The sequence below is a fragment of the Rhinolophus sinicus genome, chromosome 5, assembly GCF_057876585.1.
Source record: "Rhinolophus sinicus isolate RSI-liver-muscle chromosome 5, RSI-T2T, whole genome shotgun sequence".
NCBI lineage: Eukaryota > Metazoa > Chordata > Mammalia > Chiroptera > Rhinolophidae > Rhinolophus > Rhinolophus sinicus.
Window position 1 is genome coordinate 31,637,591 of NC_142505.1, and position 19,486 is coordinate 31,657,076.

General features: G+C 43.8%; 1 protein-coding gene across 7 annotated transcripts in view; it reads left to right on the top strand.

Annotated features, from left to right (window-relative positions):
• NEK11 (NIMA related kinase 11) overlaps nt 1-19,486 on the top strand; it is a 192,454-nt gene that overhangs the window by 159,953 nt on the left and 13,015 nt on the right. For 5 of the 7 annotated variants that reach the window (XM_074312832.2, XM_019725963.3, XM_074312833.2 and 2 more), the window contains one exon: nt 2,532-2,628. The exons of 1 other annotated variant lie outside the window; for it this stretch is intronic. In XM_074312832.2, the coding sequence (XP_074168933.2) occupies nt 2,532-2,628 (97 nt within the window). Of the gene's footprint in view, nt 1-2,531; nt 2,629-2,734; nt 3,230-19,486 lie in introns of those variants that run through there. One more of the 7 variants, XM_019725964.3, reaches the window with a different exon arrangement.

Below are 19,486 nucleotides of genomic sequence, written 5' to 3' on the forward strand. Positions count from 1 at the left end.
TGGGTGATTCGTATCACGTGAAAGCTTGAGAAGCACTGGTCTAGAACACACTGGGATTCAGTGATTTTATAGTGAATCTGTGATTCCAGCCCAATTGTTTATATCATGATTGCCAAATGTGTTGTCCTTTTCTTTGATGTAAGGCAACTGCTGTTCATTTTGGAAGGTAGATGGAGAGGAAAAGTTTGGCCGATAAAAAACATGGGACAAGGAATTGCTCTGTGTACCACGCTTTGCCCGCCACATTGCTTAAAATTCTACTTGCCCTATTGTCCACTCTGAGGCTCAAGGCTCAGCATCTTTCCCAGCAGTGCTGAGAGCCTTACTGAGGGGAACAGTGGCTAGAGTAACATAAACTGCAGCTCCTGGAAATGGCTTTGACCTTTATTTGCATAAGCCTTCAGGACCTGCCAGCTCTCTCTGGAAGAGACAGGAGAGCAGCACCTTCCTTTCATTCTTGGCAGAGCTGATTCTTGCGCTTGTATATTACTTGGCATGGTGTAGTTGGTTATTGTTTTAATAACTTTCCAGGTTCCAGGAAAGATGACTGTAAAAAGCAACCAATAAGAACATGAAATAGACCCCATGCCTCCCTCCCTCCATCCCCCCCACAAAGCCTTTTCTGGAGAGAAGCAGCTACCATGGCCAGAGCTGGCGAGAAAGGAGAAGCGCATGAAGCTGCCATCTGATGACAGTGAATGCTGGGACAGGTTTCCTCTCAAGACGGGGAAGGGGTAATCTCTAGGAGTGAGAAAAAAGGGAGCAATCAGTTGCCAGTACTGGTGTCTTAACGTAAGGGCATAACAGAAGATGTACCAGGCAGGACAGGTTGTCTATTTAACTTATTGTAATGTCTCCTCTGCAAAGTTCACACCTGTTGATGCAGAAATTCTGTATCTAAGGATCTAGACTGAGAAAAGATCAGAAAGTCTGACAGAGTTAAGTGTAAGAACGCTTATCTCCATGATATCAATAAGAGCAAGAAGTTCAGAGAGGGGTGCATGCCCCAAGGAGGTGTACAAAAGAAGGGTGTGTGTGATAATATTGGAATTTGCATTTAATTTATTAAATTTAGACATCTAAGAACTATTAGGATAAATTTACAAATTTATACTGAAATTTATAAACTTAATAATTTATAATTAAAATAATTTATGAAGTTTAAATAAATTTAAAAAAATGAACAGCATGTAGAGTTGCCCATTGGTTAGAGAGAGCGCAGGTGTGTGTTGGGCACCTTGTATTACACCAGTGAATGAGATAGAACCAGCCCCTGCCCTCATGGAATTTACATTCTGGTGGGAGAAAGAGAAAAAGCAATAGTAACCGTATCATTACAGGGCAAACAGTACTGTTATTGATGCCATGCGAGTACAAGGGAGGACCAACTATCCCAGCCTTGGAGAATCAAGGAGGACTTCTTGGAGGAAGTTACACCTAACAATTATATTATGTTGTATTGTGTTGCAAGTACTTTATTTTATTGCATGGCCCAAATATATATACACACATATATAAAAAGCTTTACTGATACCTAAAGTGGGGTTTGTCTCTCTCTTCTTCATGTGGTCCCTAAATCAGACAGTCAAGTGTTACATGAGATCTGTTGGGAAAAGAGTGGGAATTTTACAACTTGGGTTCCTTCTCTGACACAACAACTATGTGGATATAACTTATAAATGAATATTCGGGGGCTCAAAGATTTTTTTTTCCTGATGGGGTGTGAGGCACCTTGTGGGAATGCACAGGAAGAGCTCTGCCCCCAGCTCCAGGGAGGACCAGTGTGCAAATCCAGCTCTGAATCGCACTGAGCTCTGGCTAGGCGTCCAGCATCAGCTTCTCAATAGGAGGTAGCGTTGTTTCGGTTGGTGGACTATTTCTTTCCCTTCAGTTCCAACATGTTTTATAAGAGCATAAAGGGCATCTCCATAAAATCTGTGGCTCACTCAGCAGATTTCAAAGCAATGCACCTTTCATTAACAACTCTTTACCTTCTGAACCCAACTTGGCCTTCTGATCCATTCTGCTGAAGTTCAATGCTGCAGATGACCCACTGGTCAGCACCTTGCTTTCTATTGCAAAAAAACTCATGCTCACATGTGGGGTGAAGGGAAAGGGAAAACTAAGTTTATTAACAAAAATTCCTCATTCATCAGAAGCAAATATCCACACCTGCTGAAAGCGACTGGCCAAAGATTCCCCAAGAACGTTTGCTTTTCTATGGATATGTCTGTCCCCGGCTTTCTAGTATAAAAAGCCAATCTTTTAAACAACAGTGTTCTGTTTAACTAAGCCTTTTTGAGAGCGGCTTGGTCCTGGAATTCCTTGCACATATTAAAAGTGTGAGTAATCTTGTCATTTGGAACAGATCTCCTTAATGTGCATGTCATACTTGAATTCTTCTTTAATTAACATGGCATTACCTTGTGGCAAAGGTGTATTAGCTGCTGTTTTTCTGATTGCCCTTGAGTGTTGCCTCAGAGTTGCTAGAGTGCTGATAAAGTCAATAAGGGCTGTGCATTGATTTTCAGACACAAGGACTGTCACCAGCGCAGCTCCAGACATGTCCCCAGGACCAACAGTTTTCAACAGCGCAATGGCCAGAACCAAGATGAAACGCATGAAGGAGTAAGTACCATGTTGCCTGACCCCTAGGAGAGTACAGTATTAGAACACAATGACAAAGGGTGTGATTCGTGATGCGATGCTATTCTACTTGTCTCCACAAAAATAGCAGCTATGTTTTCCTGGATGCAACAGTGAATGGAATGTGCACAAGCTCAGTTGAAAAGGCCTGAATCTGCATCAGAAGCCATTGCTGTCCCCTGCTCCCCAGAGTATTTTGTATGTTGGAACCCTAACCCCAATGTGAAAACATTTATATAGCTTTTTTTCTTTTTTCTTTTTTCTTTTTTTGATATGCACAAAGAAATGCCAATTCTCTGGGAAAATGTCATGAAGTTGTTGAGTATAAAAGCTGACTATTCACCATCGTCCATCACTTGGCTTCCTGTTACTGGCCACTTCTTACCCCTGCTGGGAAAGCACTCCACTAATGAAATTCCCCTGCTGGGGCACAGGCAGGACTCTGGCTCTCAGCAGTTGTTAGGTGGGCCACTCAGAGTCCTTGGAATGTCAGCAGAATCACAAGGAATCAGCACGGACTTCCTTTCTGACTGAGTCATTGCCATGTACACTTGAAGAGAGGTTGCTGTTTATTTATGGATAGCTGGATGGATGGATGAATGGATGGATGGATGGATGGATGGATGGATGGATGGATGGATGGATGGGCCTTTGTGGCTTCGTGGGTCTCCTGAAGCCTCTTTCCTCAGGGCAGGGTTTTCTGGTTTTGGTTGAAAAGAGCTTTCTTCCACCATGAGCTGGAGTTGATTCCAGACCTGGCCCCAAGCTTCCTTCCACTGGAGGCCAAAGAGTGAACCTATGGAATGACAGCTGGTTAACTTTCTGTTCTGAAGATGGTTAGTGACACAGTGTTGCCAAAGAACCAGTCCTTTAATTTGCACAGGCCAACGTGCCAGGAAAGGCTTGTTCAGTCTGAATGAATACTTCTCTGGTCTTTATATGTGAAATGATCTCTCCGGTGTCCTCCGCCATGCTACTTCAAGTGTGGTCCACGGACCAGAGGCACTGATACCACCTGAGAAAGGCAGAAACTCTGGTCTCGCCTCTCCTGATTCAGACTCTGTATTTTAGTAAACTCTCTGGAGATTCATGCACATAGTAAAGTTTGAGAAGCACAGACTCAAGAGGACTTTTCCTTTGGGAGGAGTTTGTTAATGGAGCATGAGTTGGGATCAATCTTTTCTTTTAAGTTAAATTTATTGAGGTAATGTTGATTAACCACATTTGGATCAATCTTAATAAAAGGCAAATATTATATAAAAATATAATTATGTTTTTTAAGGCCTCACTTTGGTGGGGAGCTTCTTGTTTTCCATTTATTTTATTAAGGGAGGCATAATTTATACCTAGTAACACTCACCCTTTTTAGCGTATAGTTCTATGAGTTTTGACAAATGCACCACTTTTGTATAATAAAGTTCACCTTGTTTAGTATCCAGTTCTATCAGTTTTGATAAATGCATATAGTCATGTAACCATCAGCACAATCAAGATTTTGAGAGCAGTTTTCTCAACTCCCAAAACTCCCTTATACTCCCCCTTTGTAGTCCATCTCTCCTGTCTTACGCTGTCCCTGGAAATACAGTGATCTGTGTTCTGTCCCTGTCACATTACCTCGTCCAGAATATCATGCAAATGGACCCATCCGTAGCATCATGGGCCCAGTTGTACCTACATCGTAGTTGTGGACATGGATCTAGGCTCATGAGCAGTCATTTGTTAGACCCTGCAGTTCCGAAGTCCTTTAGTCCTCACAGAAGAAGAATGGTCACAAGGAGAGCCAGGTTTTGGGTTCAAGTCTCAGGCACCTAACAAGCAATTGTCCCTAAGGTTTCTGGACCCAGAAAACTTGCTCTTAGTGGTGCTCATTGCCCAGGAAATTCTGAGGCTGAACTTCCAGTTTCCCTTGAATTCAGGGGCTGATCAGGTTCTTGCCAGTGGTTCAGAGTGCTTAGTGCAGGGGAGCAATGGGGGTTCTGCTCAGCAGGACAAAGTTCCAGAGATGGGACCCACCTCACTGAAGCTCAGCCTGAGAATGAGACGCCACGGAGAAGGGTCTGGGGAGCTTTGGGGCCCATGTTTCCCATTGGAAGTTGATGCCCTGAAACACATCTGGGCCCTAAGAAATGTTCTGGATGACAAGAATGGATCTTCTTGTGGTGGCCACAACTCTGATTCACTTCTGCGTTGTCAATTCATGTAGGAGGCACAGGAGAAACAAAATACTTGTCTGCATAGACATGTGTCTCCCCTTGGGGGACTACGGTTACACACATCTCAGGCGTCCTGAAGTTTTCCCACAGCTCATTGACGTTCTGGTCAATTTTTAAGGCTTCCCCCCGACCCCTGTTTCATTTTGGATAGTTTCTATTGCTATGTCTTCAATTTAACTAATATTTTCTTCTGCAATGTCTAATCTGCTATTAATCTCATCTAGTATTTTTTTTTTAAAAATCTCAGATAGGGTAGTTTTCATCTTTAGAAGTTTGATTTGTCTTTTTATGTATCTTCTAAGTCTCTGCTTAACATGTTCAATATTTCCTTTAGCTATTTGAACAAGTAAAATACAGTTATAATAATTATTTTAATGTTTTTGTCTGCTAACTCTAACATCTGTGTCATTTCTGGGTTGGTTTCAGTTGATTTGTTTTTTTCCCCTTATTATAGGCCATCTTTTTCTACTTCTTGGTATGCCTGGCAATCATTGATTGAATTTTATCTTGTTGGGTGCTGGATATTTTTGTATTGCAATAAGCAGTCTTGAGTTTTGTTTTAGGATTCAGTTAAGTTACTTGAAAACAATTTGATACTTTGAGGCCTTACTTTTCAACTTTGTCATGTGGGACCAGAGCAGCAATTAAACTATGGATGATAATTGTCCACTACTGAGGCAAGACCCTCTGTGTCTTTTTACCAGTAGCCAGTGAATTATCAGGTTTAATAACAGATGCCAGCTGCAGGTGGGAAGAGGCACTATTCCTGGCCCTAGGGGCCTCCAAGGACTAGTTTCTGTAGCCCCTCCACACAGTTCTTTCCTTCCCCTCAGTAATTCCCTCACATTCACACACTGACCTATACTTAGCTGAAGCATTACTCTCTCTGTGGGTATACGGAGGCTTATTTGTTTCAAATTTTTAGAAATTGTTTTTGTTTTATTACTTTTATTTCTTAATTATGTAAAATGTTTCCAGGGGTCCAAAGTTAAATCTATAAAAAGGCATTTTAAAGAAGACCAGCTTACATCCTTAATCCCTTAATCTATTCTCTCCCTTTCCCAATAGGGAAACATTTTTCAAATATTTTATAGCTCATCCTTTCAGTTTTTAAATATATTCAAGTAAATGCACCCTCCCTCTCACTTCTTAAGAAATCGGTAGCATATTATACACACTTTTGTCGCTTCACTTAGCAATATATCATACGATTACTTCATAGTAATATATAGTAACGTACTTCATTCCTTTTTTATAGCTTCCAAGTTCTCCTTTGTGTGGATGTACCATTTTTTATTCCCTGGGTGGACATATGGGTGTTTCCTGTCTTTAGTTATTACAAACAGTACTATAATGAATAACATTCATCTCTTTTGTTTTATTGCCTGTTTATCTTTCGGATAGATTTCTAGAGATAGGATTGCTTGGTCTTAGGATAAATCCATATATAATTTGGGTAGCTATTTCCAAATGTCATTTTGTATTCCCACCAGCAATGTATGAACGTGCCTTTTCTCCAGTTTCCCCACAGAATATGTTTCACACTTTTGGATTTTGTTTTTTATTATTGTCATCTGTCTATCTTTCTGCCATCTATCTATCTGTCTATCTATCTATCTATCTATCTATCTATCTATCTATCTATCTATCTATCATCAATCTCTTTTATAAATGTAGTCTTTCACTGTGGGGTCTATTTTACTTGCTTTTGGTATGCTTTTTGGAATTTAGGAAGCTATATTTTCATCTCTCTCAGTAAACACACTTGAGAGTCAAGTATACAAAATGTTCCAAAGTCTGTATTTGTAGTGGAAGGGAAGAAGCCACTTTTGGCCTCAGGTTTCAACTGAGACGTGCAACACAGCCCGAAAGATTGTCTATCGGGATCGGGAGCCAAGTGGTGTGGCTCGCACAGGTTAACAAGTAGTGATGTTTTTGTTTTTGTTTTTGTTTTTGCATTTCGCCAGTTAGCCCGTGATTTTTGTGTAAACGATCGCAATGCGGTGAAGGAACCCGTGGTGCTGTCAGTCCCTCCCCTGTAGGAGGAGTCACCTCCCCAGGACGGCTGATTTTGGTGCCATCAGTTAGATGGTCAATGCCTAGAGACCACATGTCAGTGTGGTGACGCGCAGCCTCGTGGCCAAATGGGCGCTGCTGCTGCTGTAAGTAGGCATTTAACACAGAGCCTTGATTGAGGAAGATGAGAGTAAACATGGTTCCAGTGGAGCTGCCCAGTGCCCTGGTATGTTTCGGGGGCTACACTCAGGACTTGCCTGCGTGAGCGTGCCTGACACAGTGGTTTATGTATTTGTGTGTGACCTAGAGACCCATTCTTGGCCAGGAGGCACTTGTGTCAGCTGCTATGGCTACAGAACCTCCCTTGAGTGCTGCAGGGCTGCAGCGTTTGCTGGCAGTTTCCTTATTGAACGCTTCATGTCAGTGATTTGGAAAGGTCTTGCCAAGGTCAGAGCACAGCCCTGCAGGAGTGCTGTGTTGAGGGTACAAGTCCACTATTTAGAGGCTGCAGGAGGTACAAGGAGGTTCCCTCAGTAACACGAAGCTCAAATGCAGTTGGTTCAGTCTCAGAATGATGGCTCACAAGTTCCAGAAAATCTTTTTGCACTTTCAATCATGGGAAGACCTTGACTGAGGAAGGTCAAACTGAATGTAAGAAGCCCACGACCTTCATTGTTCTCCGCATTAACCTGATGTGTAGCTCCAGGCGCAGTAGCAATCACTTATACAGAATGACGCTGGAGCTTTAAGCACTTGCTCAAAATGTTTCCAAGGGGAGTAGCAGGAGGTTTGTAATCGTGTCAGCTTAGGTTCTGAACTGGACCAAATCCACAGCCATGTTTATGTGGATGGAGGCTTGCTTTCAAGGCGCAGCTCCTCTGTACCAGGGAGTGTGTTAAACCAGACCCCTTCTATATCGTGTGCAGCATACCTGTGAAGTGGACGAGATACTCCACTTTGTAAATAAAGTGGTTGTGTTTCAAGAGGTTGGGAAACCTTCCCGCTGTCACACAGCTAGTAAGTGGCAAGATTACATTTCAATTAGAAGTCTGGATAATTCTCAAACCAGGGCTGGTAACCACTGCCAAGGTGGGATGGTGACAGTAGGAGCTAAGTGACACACAGGAGCTCTAAAGGAGCCTTGTAATCCACGTGCCTGGCATCATGCTCTGGAACCTACCTGCTCTCACTTGGTGGTCATAAGTACGTGCCAAGCCACTTTACAGATGAGTCTGGGATACAGAAAGGTAAAGTAAAACACCCAAGGCCAAAGCCAGCATCCATGCTTGAGGTCAGCTGCTATCAAATTTTATGCCCTTTTGCATGCTTCTCTGAGTTGTTGGGTATTTAATATCTGAATTTTGACACCATCTCATTCTCAGAGCCCAGGCCTCTCTTTTGTCAAATACATACATACATACATATATGTATATATATATACACACACACAAAGAACTTACTATTTCAGGATTTCCAAGTGCTTTATGAATAAAGCTCATTTTCTGTCTCACTGATTGAAATAACCCTTCGGTGGAGAAATAGATGAAGTAATGTTTCTTTTCTCCTCCACTTACTAAATCTCATCGAAAAGGTGTTAGTTATGCCTCCAACATGCCTTTTCGTTAATGGAAGGTCAGTGTCAGGCAGCAGTTCTGAAACAACCACTGATTGAAACCAGCATTTCAATTTCAAAACAACAACCAAAGCTCGTATGTAAGAAAGGCTTGGTGACCCACAAAGAAGGGCTCCTCGCCCAAAGAGCAGTGCTTCTAAATTTACGTGTAAGACGTAAGAGATCCTTTAAAGAGCCAGGTAGACTTCTTACTCAGACCCTGAGGTCTGCAATCAATTAATGGTGCTTTTCTTGTGAGTCTGTTAGATGTGAGGTGGTAAGTGTTATGAGACACATGACAAGGGAGACACCTTACACCCTAGTGAGGGAGACTGGTCACCTGATGTGTGAGTCACACGACTGGCATGAAGGCCAAGTGGCCCCGCGTGGAGCCAATACCCAGGAAATTCGGAGGAGGGGCCATCTCTTCCAAAAGGGTGGACAGGTCCACACACTGCTCAGATGGTGCCTTCTCCATCACATGGACCCGTTATGCCCGTGTCCCTGTCCCAGGAATGACTTAACCCCTCTCTGCGAAGGTGAGGCTCAGCCTTGAACCTGGAATCCACCTGTCAGCCAGCACGGCCTGCCCTTCCAGGTCTAGGCAACTTTGGCTCCAGTCTTAAGTCTATGTTCTGTAGGAGTTCACAGCCCCTCCCAAGACATTTGCAAATCGCTGGGTAGTGTGAATATCTCATCTTCTGTCTCTCGTGTCTCCATTCTGCACCAAAGGGTTAGACTGAAAAATCTAACCCTTTATGCATTTTCCCTGATAGTCCTACTCACCCAAATCATCTGCAAAGGCACTAGACTTGTTTTTATACACATATATTTGGAAGCAGGTGTAAAAGCTTCATGTCACAAAGACTAATCATTAGGCATCCCTATTCTTAAAAAATGCTCGTTAGCCACCTATTGCAGGCAGACTCACTGCAGAGCAGGCTCTGAGATGATTTTCCTACAGAGAGTTTCCTGCAGGGGAGTGGGATCCATACTTGTGGTGGGAGAGAGGGAAGCAGGACTGGGCAGAGAAGAAGCTGGGCTCTGGTACTGTCTCAGCAAGGCCCATCGACTGCACCGGAGGTGCCGAAGCTGGGATGGCCCTGCAAAGTTGTCCCAAGTGGGCTCGAGGGGGCTGAGCTCGACAGCCCTGCATCCCCCAGTCACTGGCTGCAGGAATGCTGGGAGGGGTGTGAGCCCTGGCAAGAGGTCGATTCCCAGAGAGGGCTGCCAGCTGAGGGCTGTCTGCCAGGGACGCTCCCAGCAGCTGGGGAATGAGTCTTTAGTCCTGAAGGGGGATCTCGGATTGCAGCCCAAAGTGCACTACACGCCCCAGCGGTCTTCTTCCCCAGCTTCATCCCAGTTTTTGGCATCTCTTGCTTTCCTCCCTTTCTTAGGAGCAAAATAAAATGTTCCCATGCCGGGCATCTTAGCCATTTTTACATGTCTTGGGCTTCTGCTTACATCTATTATATGTCAGCAGGCTCTCACCTGCCCCCCAAAAGTCTTCTCTTTATATTTTTTCTAAATTGTGTGTGTGTGTGTATGTGTGTGTGTGTGTGTGTGTACCAGCTGAAGTTTAACACATTTGTGCCCTAGTTTTATTTGTTCCACTTCAATAGTGATGGGGGGCATCAGACATAAATTGCTGTAATGAGCAGAAGGTGGATTTTAGAATATGAACTATCTGATATTGCAATGTGGCTGCTTTCCACACGCTGTGGTCTTAGGTGAGTCCCTTTGCCTCTCCACGTCTCACCTGTAAAATGGAGCAATAATGAGCATACGTATTAAATAGCTCTCTGTTTAGTACTAAGTGGGCACCCAATAAATGCTAGCAGCCGCCCTCCTCACACACCTTTCTTTACCCTTTCAATTGCCATGCAAGGGCCCCTGACTTTATGAGTTGGTGTCCAAATGACTACGAAAATGCATGTTCTGTTAGTTTTTTTTCTACACAAATTTGAAATCCTGTTTCTAAGGAAACAATCCAAAAGAGGCCTTTCAGCTATTGTCAGCTGCAAAACAGATGTCCAGGGTTGGGGAGCGAAGGGCAGGTGGGGGCACGAGATGAAGGATTCCTTGGGCGACGTTATGCCCACAGTACCAAGGTTTCTTCAGTCTTCCTAGTGTCTCTTGTTTATTCCTCTTCTTTTTTTTTAAATAAAATTTATTGGGGAATGTTGGGGGACAGTGTGTTTCTCCAGGGCCCATCAGCTCCAAGTCGTTGTCCTTCAATCTAGCGGTAGAGGGCACAGCTCAGCTCCAAGTCCAGTTCCCGTTTTCAATCTTTAGTTGCAGGGGGCACAGCCCACCATACCTTGCGGGAATTGAAACGGCAACCTTGTTGTTGAGAGCTCGCACTCTAACCAACTGAGCCATCTGGCCTCCCCTGTTGATTCCTCTTTGTTCATGCTTTTTTCTTTTTAGAGCCATAAATCAAATATATGTCTTTGATTGCTATTAAGACCATGCCTGAATTGTGGTAAACTTGTACTTTTCCCAGCAGGGGGCAATAGGCATTATTTTGAAACAATTAAGTATATATACGATATAATTATAATAATGAACACAGTTGTTTCTATGTTATTTGGAAATATCTACAATCTGTTCTGTGCTGACAACACCACCAGGTACTACAGGATCTGCAGGAAGTCTGTTTATTGCTGTATTTGTTGAGTTTTGACTCTAATAGCTTTCAATTTCCCAAATTAGAAAAAGAAAGTCAGCATGCAGCCTGACCCTTTCAATTCTCAGCCATGGAATAAACTGTCACATCTGGGCTCCCCACTCATTGGACCCTGGGGATGAGGCAGGCTCCCTCTGATAGTCTTCACAATGTGAAGACATTGGCAAAGAAATCATCTAAATGAATGTTATTTTGGATTAGAGATAAGGCTCCCTCTGATAGTCTTCACAATGTGAAGACATTGGCAAAGAAATCATCTAAATGAATGTTATTTTGGATTAGAGATAAGGTGAGATAGAGCCAGGGAGTGGCAGCTGTGTGTGAGGGGCATGGGTGGGCAAGTCGCCCTGTGCGATCTGAGTGTGGGAAGGGAACAGCCAGAAGCTCTCTGGGCGGAGTCACGTACAGAATTATGGGCCAAACCTCAGAGAAAATGGCAGAATACTAGAGTCCTAGGGTTTAAACTTCATAGCACAGAGAAGGTGTTTTCTGTCTGCCTGTGCTGACGGGAGCTGGGCTGGTCTCTTCTCTAGCTGTGCAATCCTTGGTGTCTGTGTGTGTGTCCACATTTCCTCTTCTCATGAAAAGACGCCAGTCAGATTGGATCAGGGCCCACCCTAAGGGCCTCGTTAAAACTGCATCACCGCTTTGAAGGTCTTATCTCCAAAAACAGAGTCACATTCTGAACTTTGTGGAGTTAGGACTTCAACATATGAATTTGGGGGGGGGGGGGGTTCACAATTCAGACCATAACATCAGGTGTTTTCATTATCCGAAGTGCACGTACTTTCTAATGGCCTTTTCCCCTGGTCCTGAAGGGGAGGTATAAGTCTCCTGCAGGTACTTGCATATCTCAAGACGGTACCACACAATGCCTCCCAAAAGACTTCTCACTGGGGACAGCGATGACCGTGGAATGTCCTAAGCTGTGGCTATCAAACTTCTTTGCTTTGTGTCGTCTGTGACAGATATCAGGACAAGCCTGACTCACTCACTCCCTCTAGGATGTTGGTCCACCCCCTGTGCCTAGATACAGGCTCTCGTGGTGCGCAGTTTCCCACCTGCCAGCAGCACCTCAGCCAGTGATGCCTAACTCACTCTTTGTCAAAAGGATTTGAAAAATCAACTTCACCAGTTGACGCATATGAATAGCACGTTTTGCTGATCAGAGTTTGCCTCCAACACCTGAAAGATGTTCATTTAATCCACTTTTTAACACCAAATGCAATACTAATAGAATAACACAGAGAATATAAAGGTCTGAGAAAAAGTGAGGAAGTCAGTGTGTGGACATAGTTGCTGTGGGTGAGGGTATTCCGAGCTTCCCGGAAGCCAAGTCAAAAAAGGGCAATGTGATACAATTCCTAATTCTCATGATCAAGATGTGAATGTGTTATCAGTTCCTCAAGGAAGACAGAGCCTCTCACATGGTGTTTTATAGAGAACATATTGAGTGAACTCACTTCCTCGATAATAGTTTTGCAGGAATCAGATATAAATTTCATGAACATAGCTTCTTTGGTGATAAAGAGCTGTCCTGTGATGAACGAAGCCATGCAGTTTTCTAGGGGTCTAACTCTCTTCAAAGGTAAAGCTTGGAATACCTAGAGAATTTACAATCTGTTGATTTTAATTAGAATGAAATGTTTGCTTCTCATTTTTAAGTGAAAAGCATGTGACCCTTGAAGAAGGGACTAGCAAAACTGAAGGCAGATTTTGATTTACATTCTCTGAGGAATAAATGACAGGGATGCCCTTGGCTGGTTTGATGAGTATGTTTTCCTACTGCCAGGCAGTAATTAACCAGCAGTGTTTTGACTTTCTGTTTTTATGGTCAACTCCTAATCGAGGAGCATTCGGTACCATCACTGTTAGAGATGCACTGAGCAAAGCAGGACACAGAATAACATCCGTTAGTAACTCGGTGTGGAACTTCATCTGTCTTCGGCCAGGGCGTGGTTGGCCCATGTTTGCGTGGTAGAATGTTATCCGTAATTGCCAGGAAACAATATAATAAAACATGGCGGGGGTTCTTAACTCAGGGCTGTCTAAAACCATCTCAAGGATTTGGTGGGTGTGCTCAACTTTACCCCACTGGCATGCGAACAGTTTACCAATGCAGAATATGAAAACAATTCTGATGGTTGAATGAAAGGGGGCAGGGGATGAGAGAGAGAGAGTTAGCACAATAAATTTCCACCTCCTTCTCTAAGAATTGGGGCATACCCTCTTACAGTACGACAGTCTGGTCTAGATGTTTCTCCTCCTTGTGTGGCATACATTTTGCTGGTAGTCTTCTGCATGTCCCACTCTATTCTGGATGGGATGGTCTATTTTTTGTCACGGGACCCTTTTAGAATTTGAAATATTGTCAACCTGAAGATTGTCAAGATTCAATTTAAGTGCAATCACTATTGGCTGGGTTTTCTAACTTAGGCACTCTGCGCCATGCTAGGTGCTCCTTAATTCCCCCAGAAAGCTTAGAAGAGGAGAGGCCCAGGGCACAGGGACGCAGACCTTAAGGAGGGGCCACTGCTAGGCTTGTGCTGATGTCTCTGAGCTTGGAGGAGGGGCTCTGGGGGTGGTGCCAGCTTTGGAAGGAAAGAGAGTCCCCACTGGTGCCCGTACCACTGAGGAAGGGCAGTAAGGCTGGGTCTGCACGTGCTGGAGAAACCGCATGTGGGATTCAGTTGCTGCTGGCAGGAAGCTGTGTTGTCAGCATGCCATTCAGTGGAACTGGAGGGAAGTCCCTTTTGTCCCCTGCAGCTTTCTCCCTGTAGCACCCACCGTGAAGAAGCCTAGTAGGGAGCAGCGGGCAAAGCTGAAATACGGTCAGCAGAGCTTGGGGCCCGAGTACAGGGGAGTGGGTTTGGAGCGGAGGCAGCAGCTTAATAACTGGCACAACTTGCCAGCCCATCACACACCGGAGGCATCCTTGGAGCAGACCATGTTTATATGCTTCTTCTCCAGGAAACTCGAACGGCTCCTTCAGCATCTTTGGTGGAAAAAAGCCTTGGTATTCGGTGGTCCTGGGACAACCCTCTCCGAGCTCCCATGTTCATATTTCTTTTTAAGTCATCAGCACAAAGGCATAAAGATTTTTATGGCTTTTTATGTACATATATATAAAGATAATTCTCAAAAAGCTGTTTGTTTTCTTTCATACACCAGGTAGACAATAGTTTGATGGTTATTATAAACACATAGTTCCAACAGCCTAATTTCTTGAAAAAGGAAAGAAACATTATGCCTCTCTGATTTTCTATGCAAATAGAACTTTTTAATGCAAATGAAGGCATGAATTAAGCATACAAATAGCCTAATTCCTAATCATCATATTTTTAATGATCCCTAATTAGAGCAAAATTTAAAGTGAATACAAGCATGTTAGAAACTTTTCTCACGTATCCTTAATTTGTATCTATCACTGACAAAGCTAACCCCACATGTCCCCCCAGGCTTTAAAGGAACATACCGTTTTACTCATATTGAACTTATTTCTTAAATGCAAACACCTTTCCTAGGTATAGACACAGAGGACACATTCAACAGCTTCATCAGGTGACAAAATTCTTAAGACCTGCTCTTCTGTCTTGTCCTTTTGATTATGTTTTGAAAAGGAGAATATTGCTTAACTAGTTTTCCTAAGGCTCTTAGCCTGAGCTCTTGCTCCTACCTTGAATGTGTGAGTGTGTGTGTGTTTACTGGTATCTGTCATGTTTCTCTGTCCTTAGGAAGAAACTGAGGGAAATGTAGGTGTCCCGGCATCATTGGATCAGAGAGGTGGAAAATGTACCTGTCAACTTCGGCTTGTGAATTTTTTAAGTTAGCATTTCTGCTTCCCTTCATTTACAAGGACTGATGGCGAAGAAATCCTCCCACAGGATTAGGTATAAAAATGTCCTGGTTCCTACACATATATTAACAATCCCAACGTTGCTGGAATGGAGCAATATTCAGAAACAGTTCAGTGGAACATGGAGAAGTTGTAGAGAACCTTTAAAATGGCTTAACTGCAAACGAAGTCGTGATGCCGCAAAGCCCGGACTGAAACTGTAATGCTGGGCCTTCAGGAAATAGTTCCCATTTTGTGCTTCTCATCTGATACAGAAAATAATGAGGTAAGGCCTTACTCCCACCAGCTGCAGGTTGTGGGCACGCTCAGGACTGAACCTAAGGCAGGCAATTGCCACTTAACAACCCTGGGGATTTATAGCCAAAGGACAGAATGAGGGGTCAGTGAATGGAAAATTACCAAGCAGAACTTGCTTAGGTATAAAGGGGGGAGGGATTCTTGCTGAGCTGGGCTCGGTAGGTGTTGGTTCGCAATCTCAGGAACTTCCTGGGTGAAATACGAAACTAGCTCCCATGCACAGAGGACAAGGACAGATCAAAGAAAGAGGGAGACTCCAGATTGGTAGGTGGCAGTTTTGATGAGCAAGGGAACTTACGAGGCTTGTCTTAGAAGCCACAAGACAAGTAGTTCTGCATACCCACCTGCCGAATCGTAAATGTTTATACAGAGGGCTTGACTGCATTCAGTTACGTATACCACCCATCTGGTTGTGACCACCTTACTCTCTCAAAGCTGTGTTCTTAAACACAGCTCCCACTGCGGGAACGGTGGGGAGACAGTACTTTCCAATCACAGAGGAGGACGTGAGGAGCCTCTGGTTGCTCCGGGTGCAGTTCTTCGGTCAACTGGTGGCACCTCTTCTTGGTTACCTCCTCCAACGGTAGGCCGAGGACTGCAGGCAGGAATGAGGCCTGGTTGAGACGAGGACTCAGAGGAGCCTGACCAAAGTGTGGTCAAGAAGGGAATCCCTAGGGAAGCAGGATTCCAGATGAAAGGAGGCTTTTAAAATCCACTCTTCTCCAAGGACACCCATCGTTTCCCGATCGTTAAGAGCTCATCCTTGCTCTGAGAAATTCCTCCATACATATTTATGTTCTAGTTTCTTTTCCTTCTGCGATTTCATTTTCCTTTGCAAATCCAGTTATTCTTGTTGTGTTTCATTAGGAAATCTATTTTATCTTCTGACTTTGCTTCTACTCCGCAAAGCTGTGGTGAAATTGACTTTTGAGAAATGAAAAATGTGGTTTGAATTGATCATGGGAGGCATCATTGTAATTCAGCCAGGAAGGACCTCATCGAGAGATCCACATTTCACGGTGCATTATTTAATGGAGCTTAGAGAACCGGAGGAAAACAAGGGGATTGATTTGTACTTATTTCATACATAAGTCGATCACAGGGGAGAGCCAGTGTAGGGTACACTCTCTGTAGTCCATTGTTCACCACTGGGCAAGCCCCTTCCCCATTCCAGAATCAGTTTCCTTGTCTATAAAATCAGTGTGTTCCGTTAGAGGACCCCTTGGGTTCCATACAGGACTATTCAAAAATGTCATAACTCTGCTTTTTAAATCATTCTATCCCTCCGTGGATTGCATGTTCTTATTATAAAATATCCATCTTGAAGCCATTATAAAGCGTCAAATATGAGTGATGATAAATCAATCTGAAAATAATGACTTAATGTAAAACTTGTGTCTCAAAAGCTCAGTTTTCCGTGCATGTTTATGTTTTGTAGTTTAAGATATATTGAATCCAAGGAGATGTGTGCAAGAATGTTCACAACAGCTCTATTAGTAAAAGTGGGTGTGACGTTAGGGACACCCTAACTTAAGTACTGATGTGTACTTAAGCATGAGAATTCACGATGGAATAAAAACAGTAAAAATCAATGACCTATAGAAACAAAGGATATATATATATATATATATATATATATATATATATATATATATATCAACAATTCTGAGCAAAAAAGGCAAGCAAAAAACTAAGTATAATACCACTTACTTAAAGTGTAAAAATACGTAAAACAGTACCACTTATTTCTGAGGGATACATATTTACATATATAGTAAAAGTATTTTAAAAATGCTTGGCAATGAGAAAACACCAGATTCAGAATAGTGGTTACCACTGGGAAACGGGAGGGGGTTATGATGTAGGAGGGAAACTCATGGAGCTTCAGCCGTATTTGCTAATGCTGGATTCCTTAAACTGGGGGTCCGATATGTGAGGGCTCATTGTATTATACGTTACACTTTTTTGTATATCTCAAAACATTTAATGACATTCTTGTGATAAAGGTGGGAGGGCCATGAAAAGACATTTCACACATTTATTTGTAAAGATTAGAAATAGACTCTCAGCAAGTTGCTATAATTTTTTAGTAGCAAAGGCTAACAGGCATTTAAAATCTTCTTGCTACCTGCCCCCAAATTATAATACACCCAACAAACAAAACCAACAAACAAAAAGCTTCCTGCGTGCACATTGCCAAAGGAATTACTGACCCAATACCAGTGTCTTGAATTGCAACTACTTACGTACGTAATTACTATTGTTATTCACTTATAATTTATGCTGTTTTGAAAAACGTTTATGAAGACCTATGTGAATAGTGAGATATAAAATTGGGACTGGATGCCAGATTCACAAATGAACGGTTTATAGATAAGCACCCGCTCAGCCCGGAGCTTCCAGGCAGCCCAGATAAGAGGAGAAACGCTGACTTACAGAAGCCAGCTCAGGAGGAGAGTTCATTTTTTCTTGGTTCTGAAATTTGGGGAAGAATTAATCACCGGGATCCTTACGTAAAGGACACAGGAACATTTTGAGTGGTGCTTCTGGTGATTTGCTCTCGAGAGTGGCTCGTTGTTACTCATCCGTTTCACACAGAATGATCTGATTGTAGCAGCAAGGCTGAGACCACGTCAACCCTCCAAAGCCTCCCCTTGTGCCCAGGATCACGTCAGGACGCCTCACCTTGGCCTCCGAGGTCCCTGCCGCTGCCTGAGTATCTGGCCTCGTCTCCTGTCATTCTTCTCTGAATTAGGCCCCAACCACCCCAGTCTTCTTTTCTTCCATACAGAGCTTGTGGGTCCTGGGCATTTCCTCTTCCCTCCATTGGGAATGCTCTTCTCCCAGATTCTGGCAAGGATGATTCTTCTCTGCCATTCAAGTCTCCATTCAAATGTCATCCCTGGCCCCACCCCGGAGAGAGCTCTTCCTTTGTTAAATTAGCAAAAGGAGCCTTCCTCCTCCAGTACCGTCCCTAGGCCCCAGGCAAGAGGGGTGCACTGGGCCCGTGCTGTAGAGGGTGCCACTTTGGTCATCCTCCAGCCACATCCCTCCCCATGGAGGAACACGTCTGTGGGGCTGAGGGGACTTGCATACCCAGAGCCTGTGTCTCCATGGTACCTGCTTAGATATGCCATGGGACCTGCAGTTCTCTGCCCAAACAGCCCAAGCCCACTTCCAGAGTCATGTGCTTCTGCCTCAGGTCCTTCCTCCCAGGTGGTCTGTGCTGCTGGCCCACACACCCCTAAGCCTGAGAGGGGTGGGGACGGGCACAGAGTGGCTATTTGCGGAAGGCATGGGTGGATCCCGGACATAGGGGCTGAGGTATCAAATGTGTGTACAAAAACCCCTCACAGTGGGAGGTGGAGCCAGGCTGGGCAGAGAAGGGGATAGGCCAACTGCTAGGGATAAGGGTCCAGGGGCTGGCTCACCCAGCTCTGCCATATTCCACTGCAGAATTCTGAGGAGTCTGAGAAGCCCGAACGCAAACCTGACCTTCCAGGGCTTTGTAAAGTTAATTTGTGAAGGTAAGAAGATAGATCATATTTTCTTTAACAGTGTGTTAGTTAAGTTCGTAGCTTTAATCATGCAGACCTGTATGGGTCTCCATTTGCACTCTAGCCATGTCCCCACAATGTTAGAAGCAGGCCCAGCTTCCTCTGGTTTAGGGTCTATCAAGAAGATAGGGGAGCTGGTTCAAAGGAAGGGCCCAGTGGTCAAACAGGGGGCCTGTACCAAATCCCCTAGAAACATCTTTTCTACCTCCACCCTTATAGGGGGTCCAAACCCCCTTCTCGCAGCCCTGCTTTCTGTCTTCCATTTCCCTGGTTTGTTTTCTTTGTAGCATTGACAAAAGTCTAAAATTACCTTATGTGTTTGTTTACTGATTTAATATCTAGAACATGAGTTCTGTGAGGTCAGAGGCTCATGGCTGCCTTCCCAGCACTTGGCATGTAGTAAGCGCTCATTAAAAATGTGCTTAGGTGCTGTCTTGTGCCAGGACTGTGCTGGATGCAAAGATGACTAAGGAAGGTCCTCTGTCCCCATTGGGCTCCAAGTCAAGTAGGGCAGCAGACCTGAACACACCAAAGTCCTTTGCTTTCAGTTGCATACTCCTTACGTGGTTAATTAATCTGGAAACAAAAATATATGTGTAG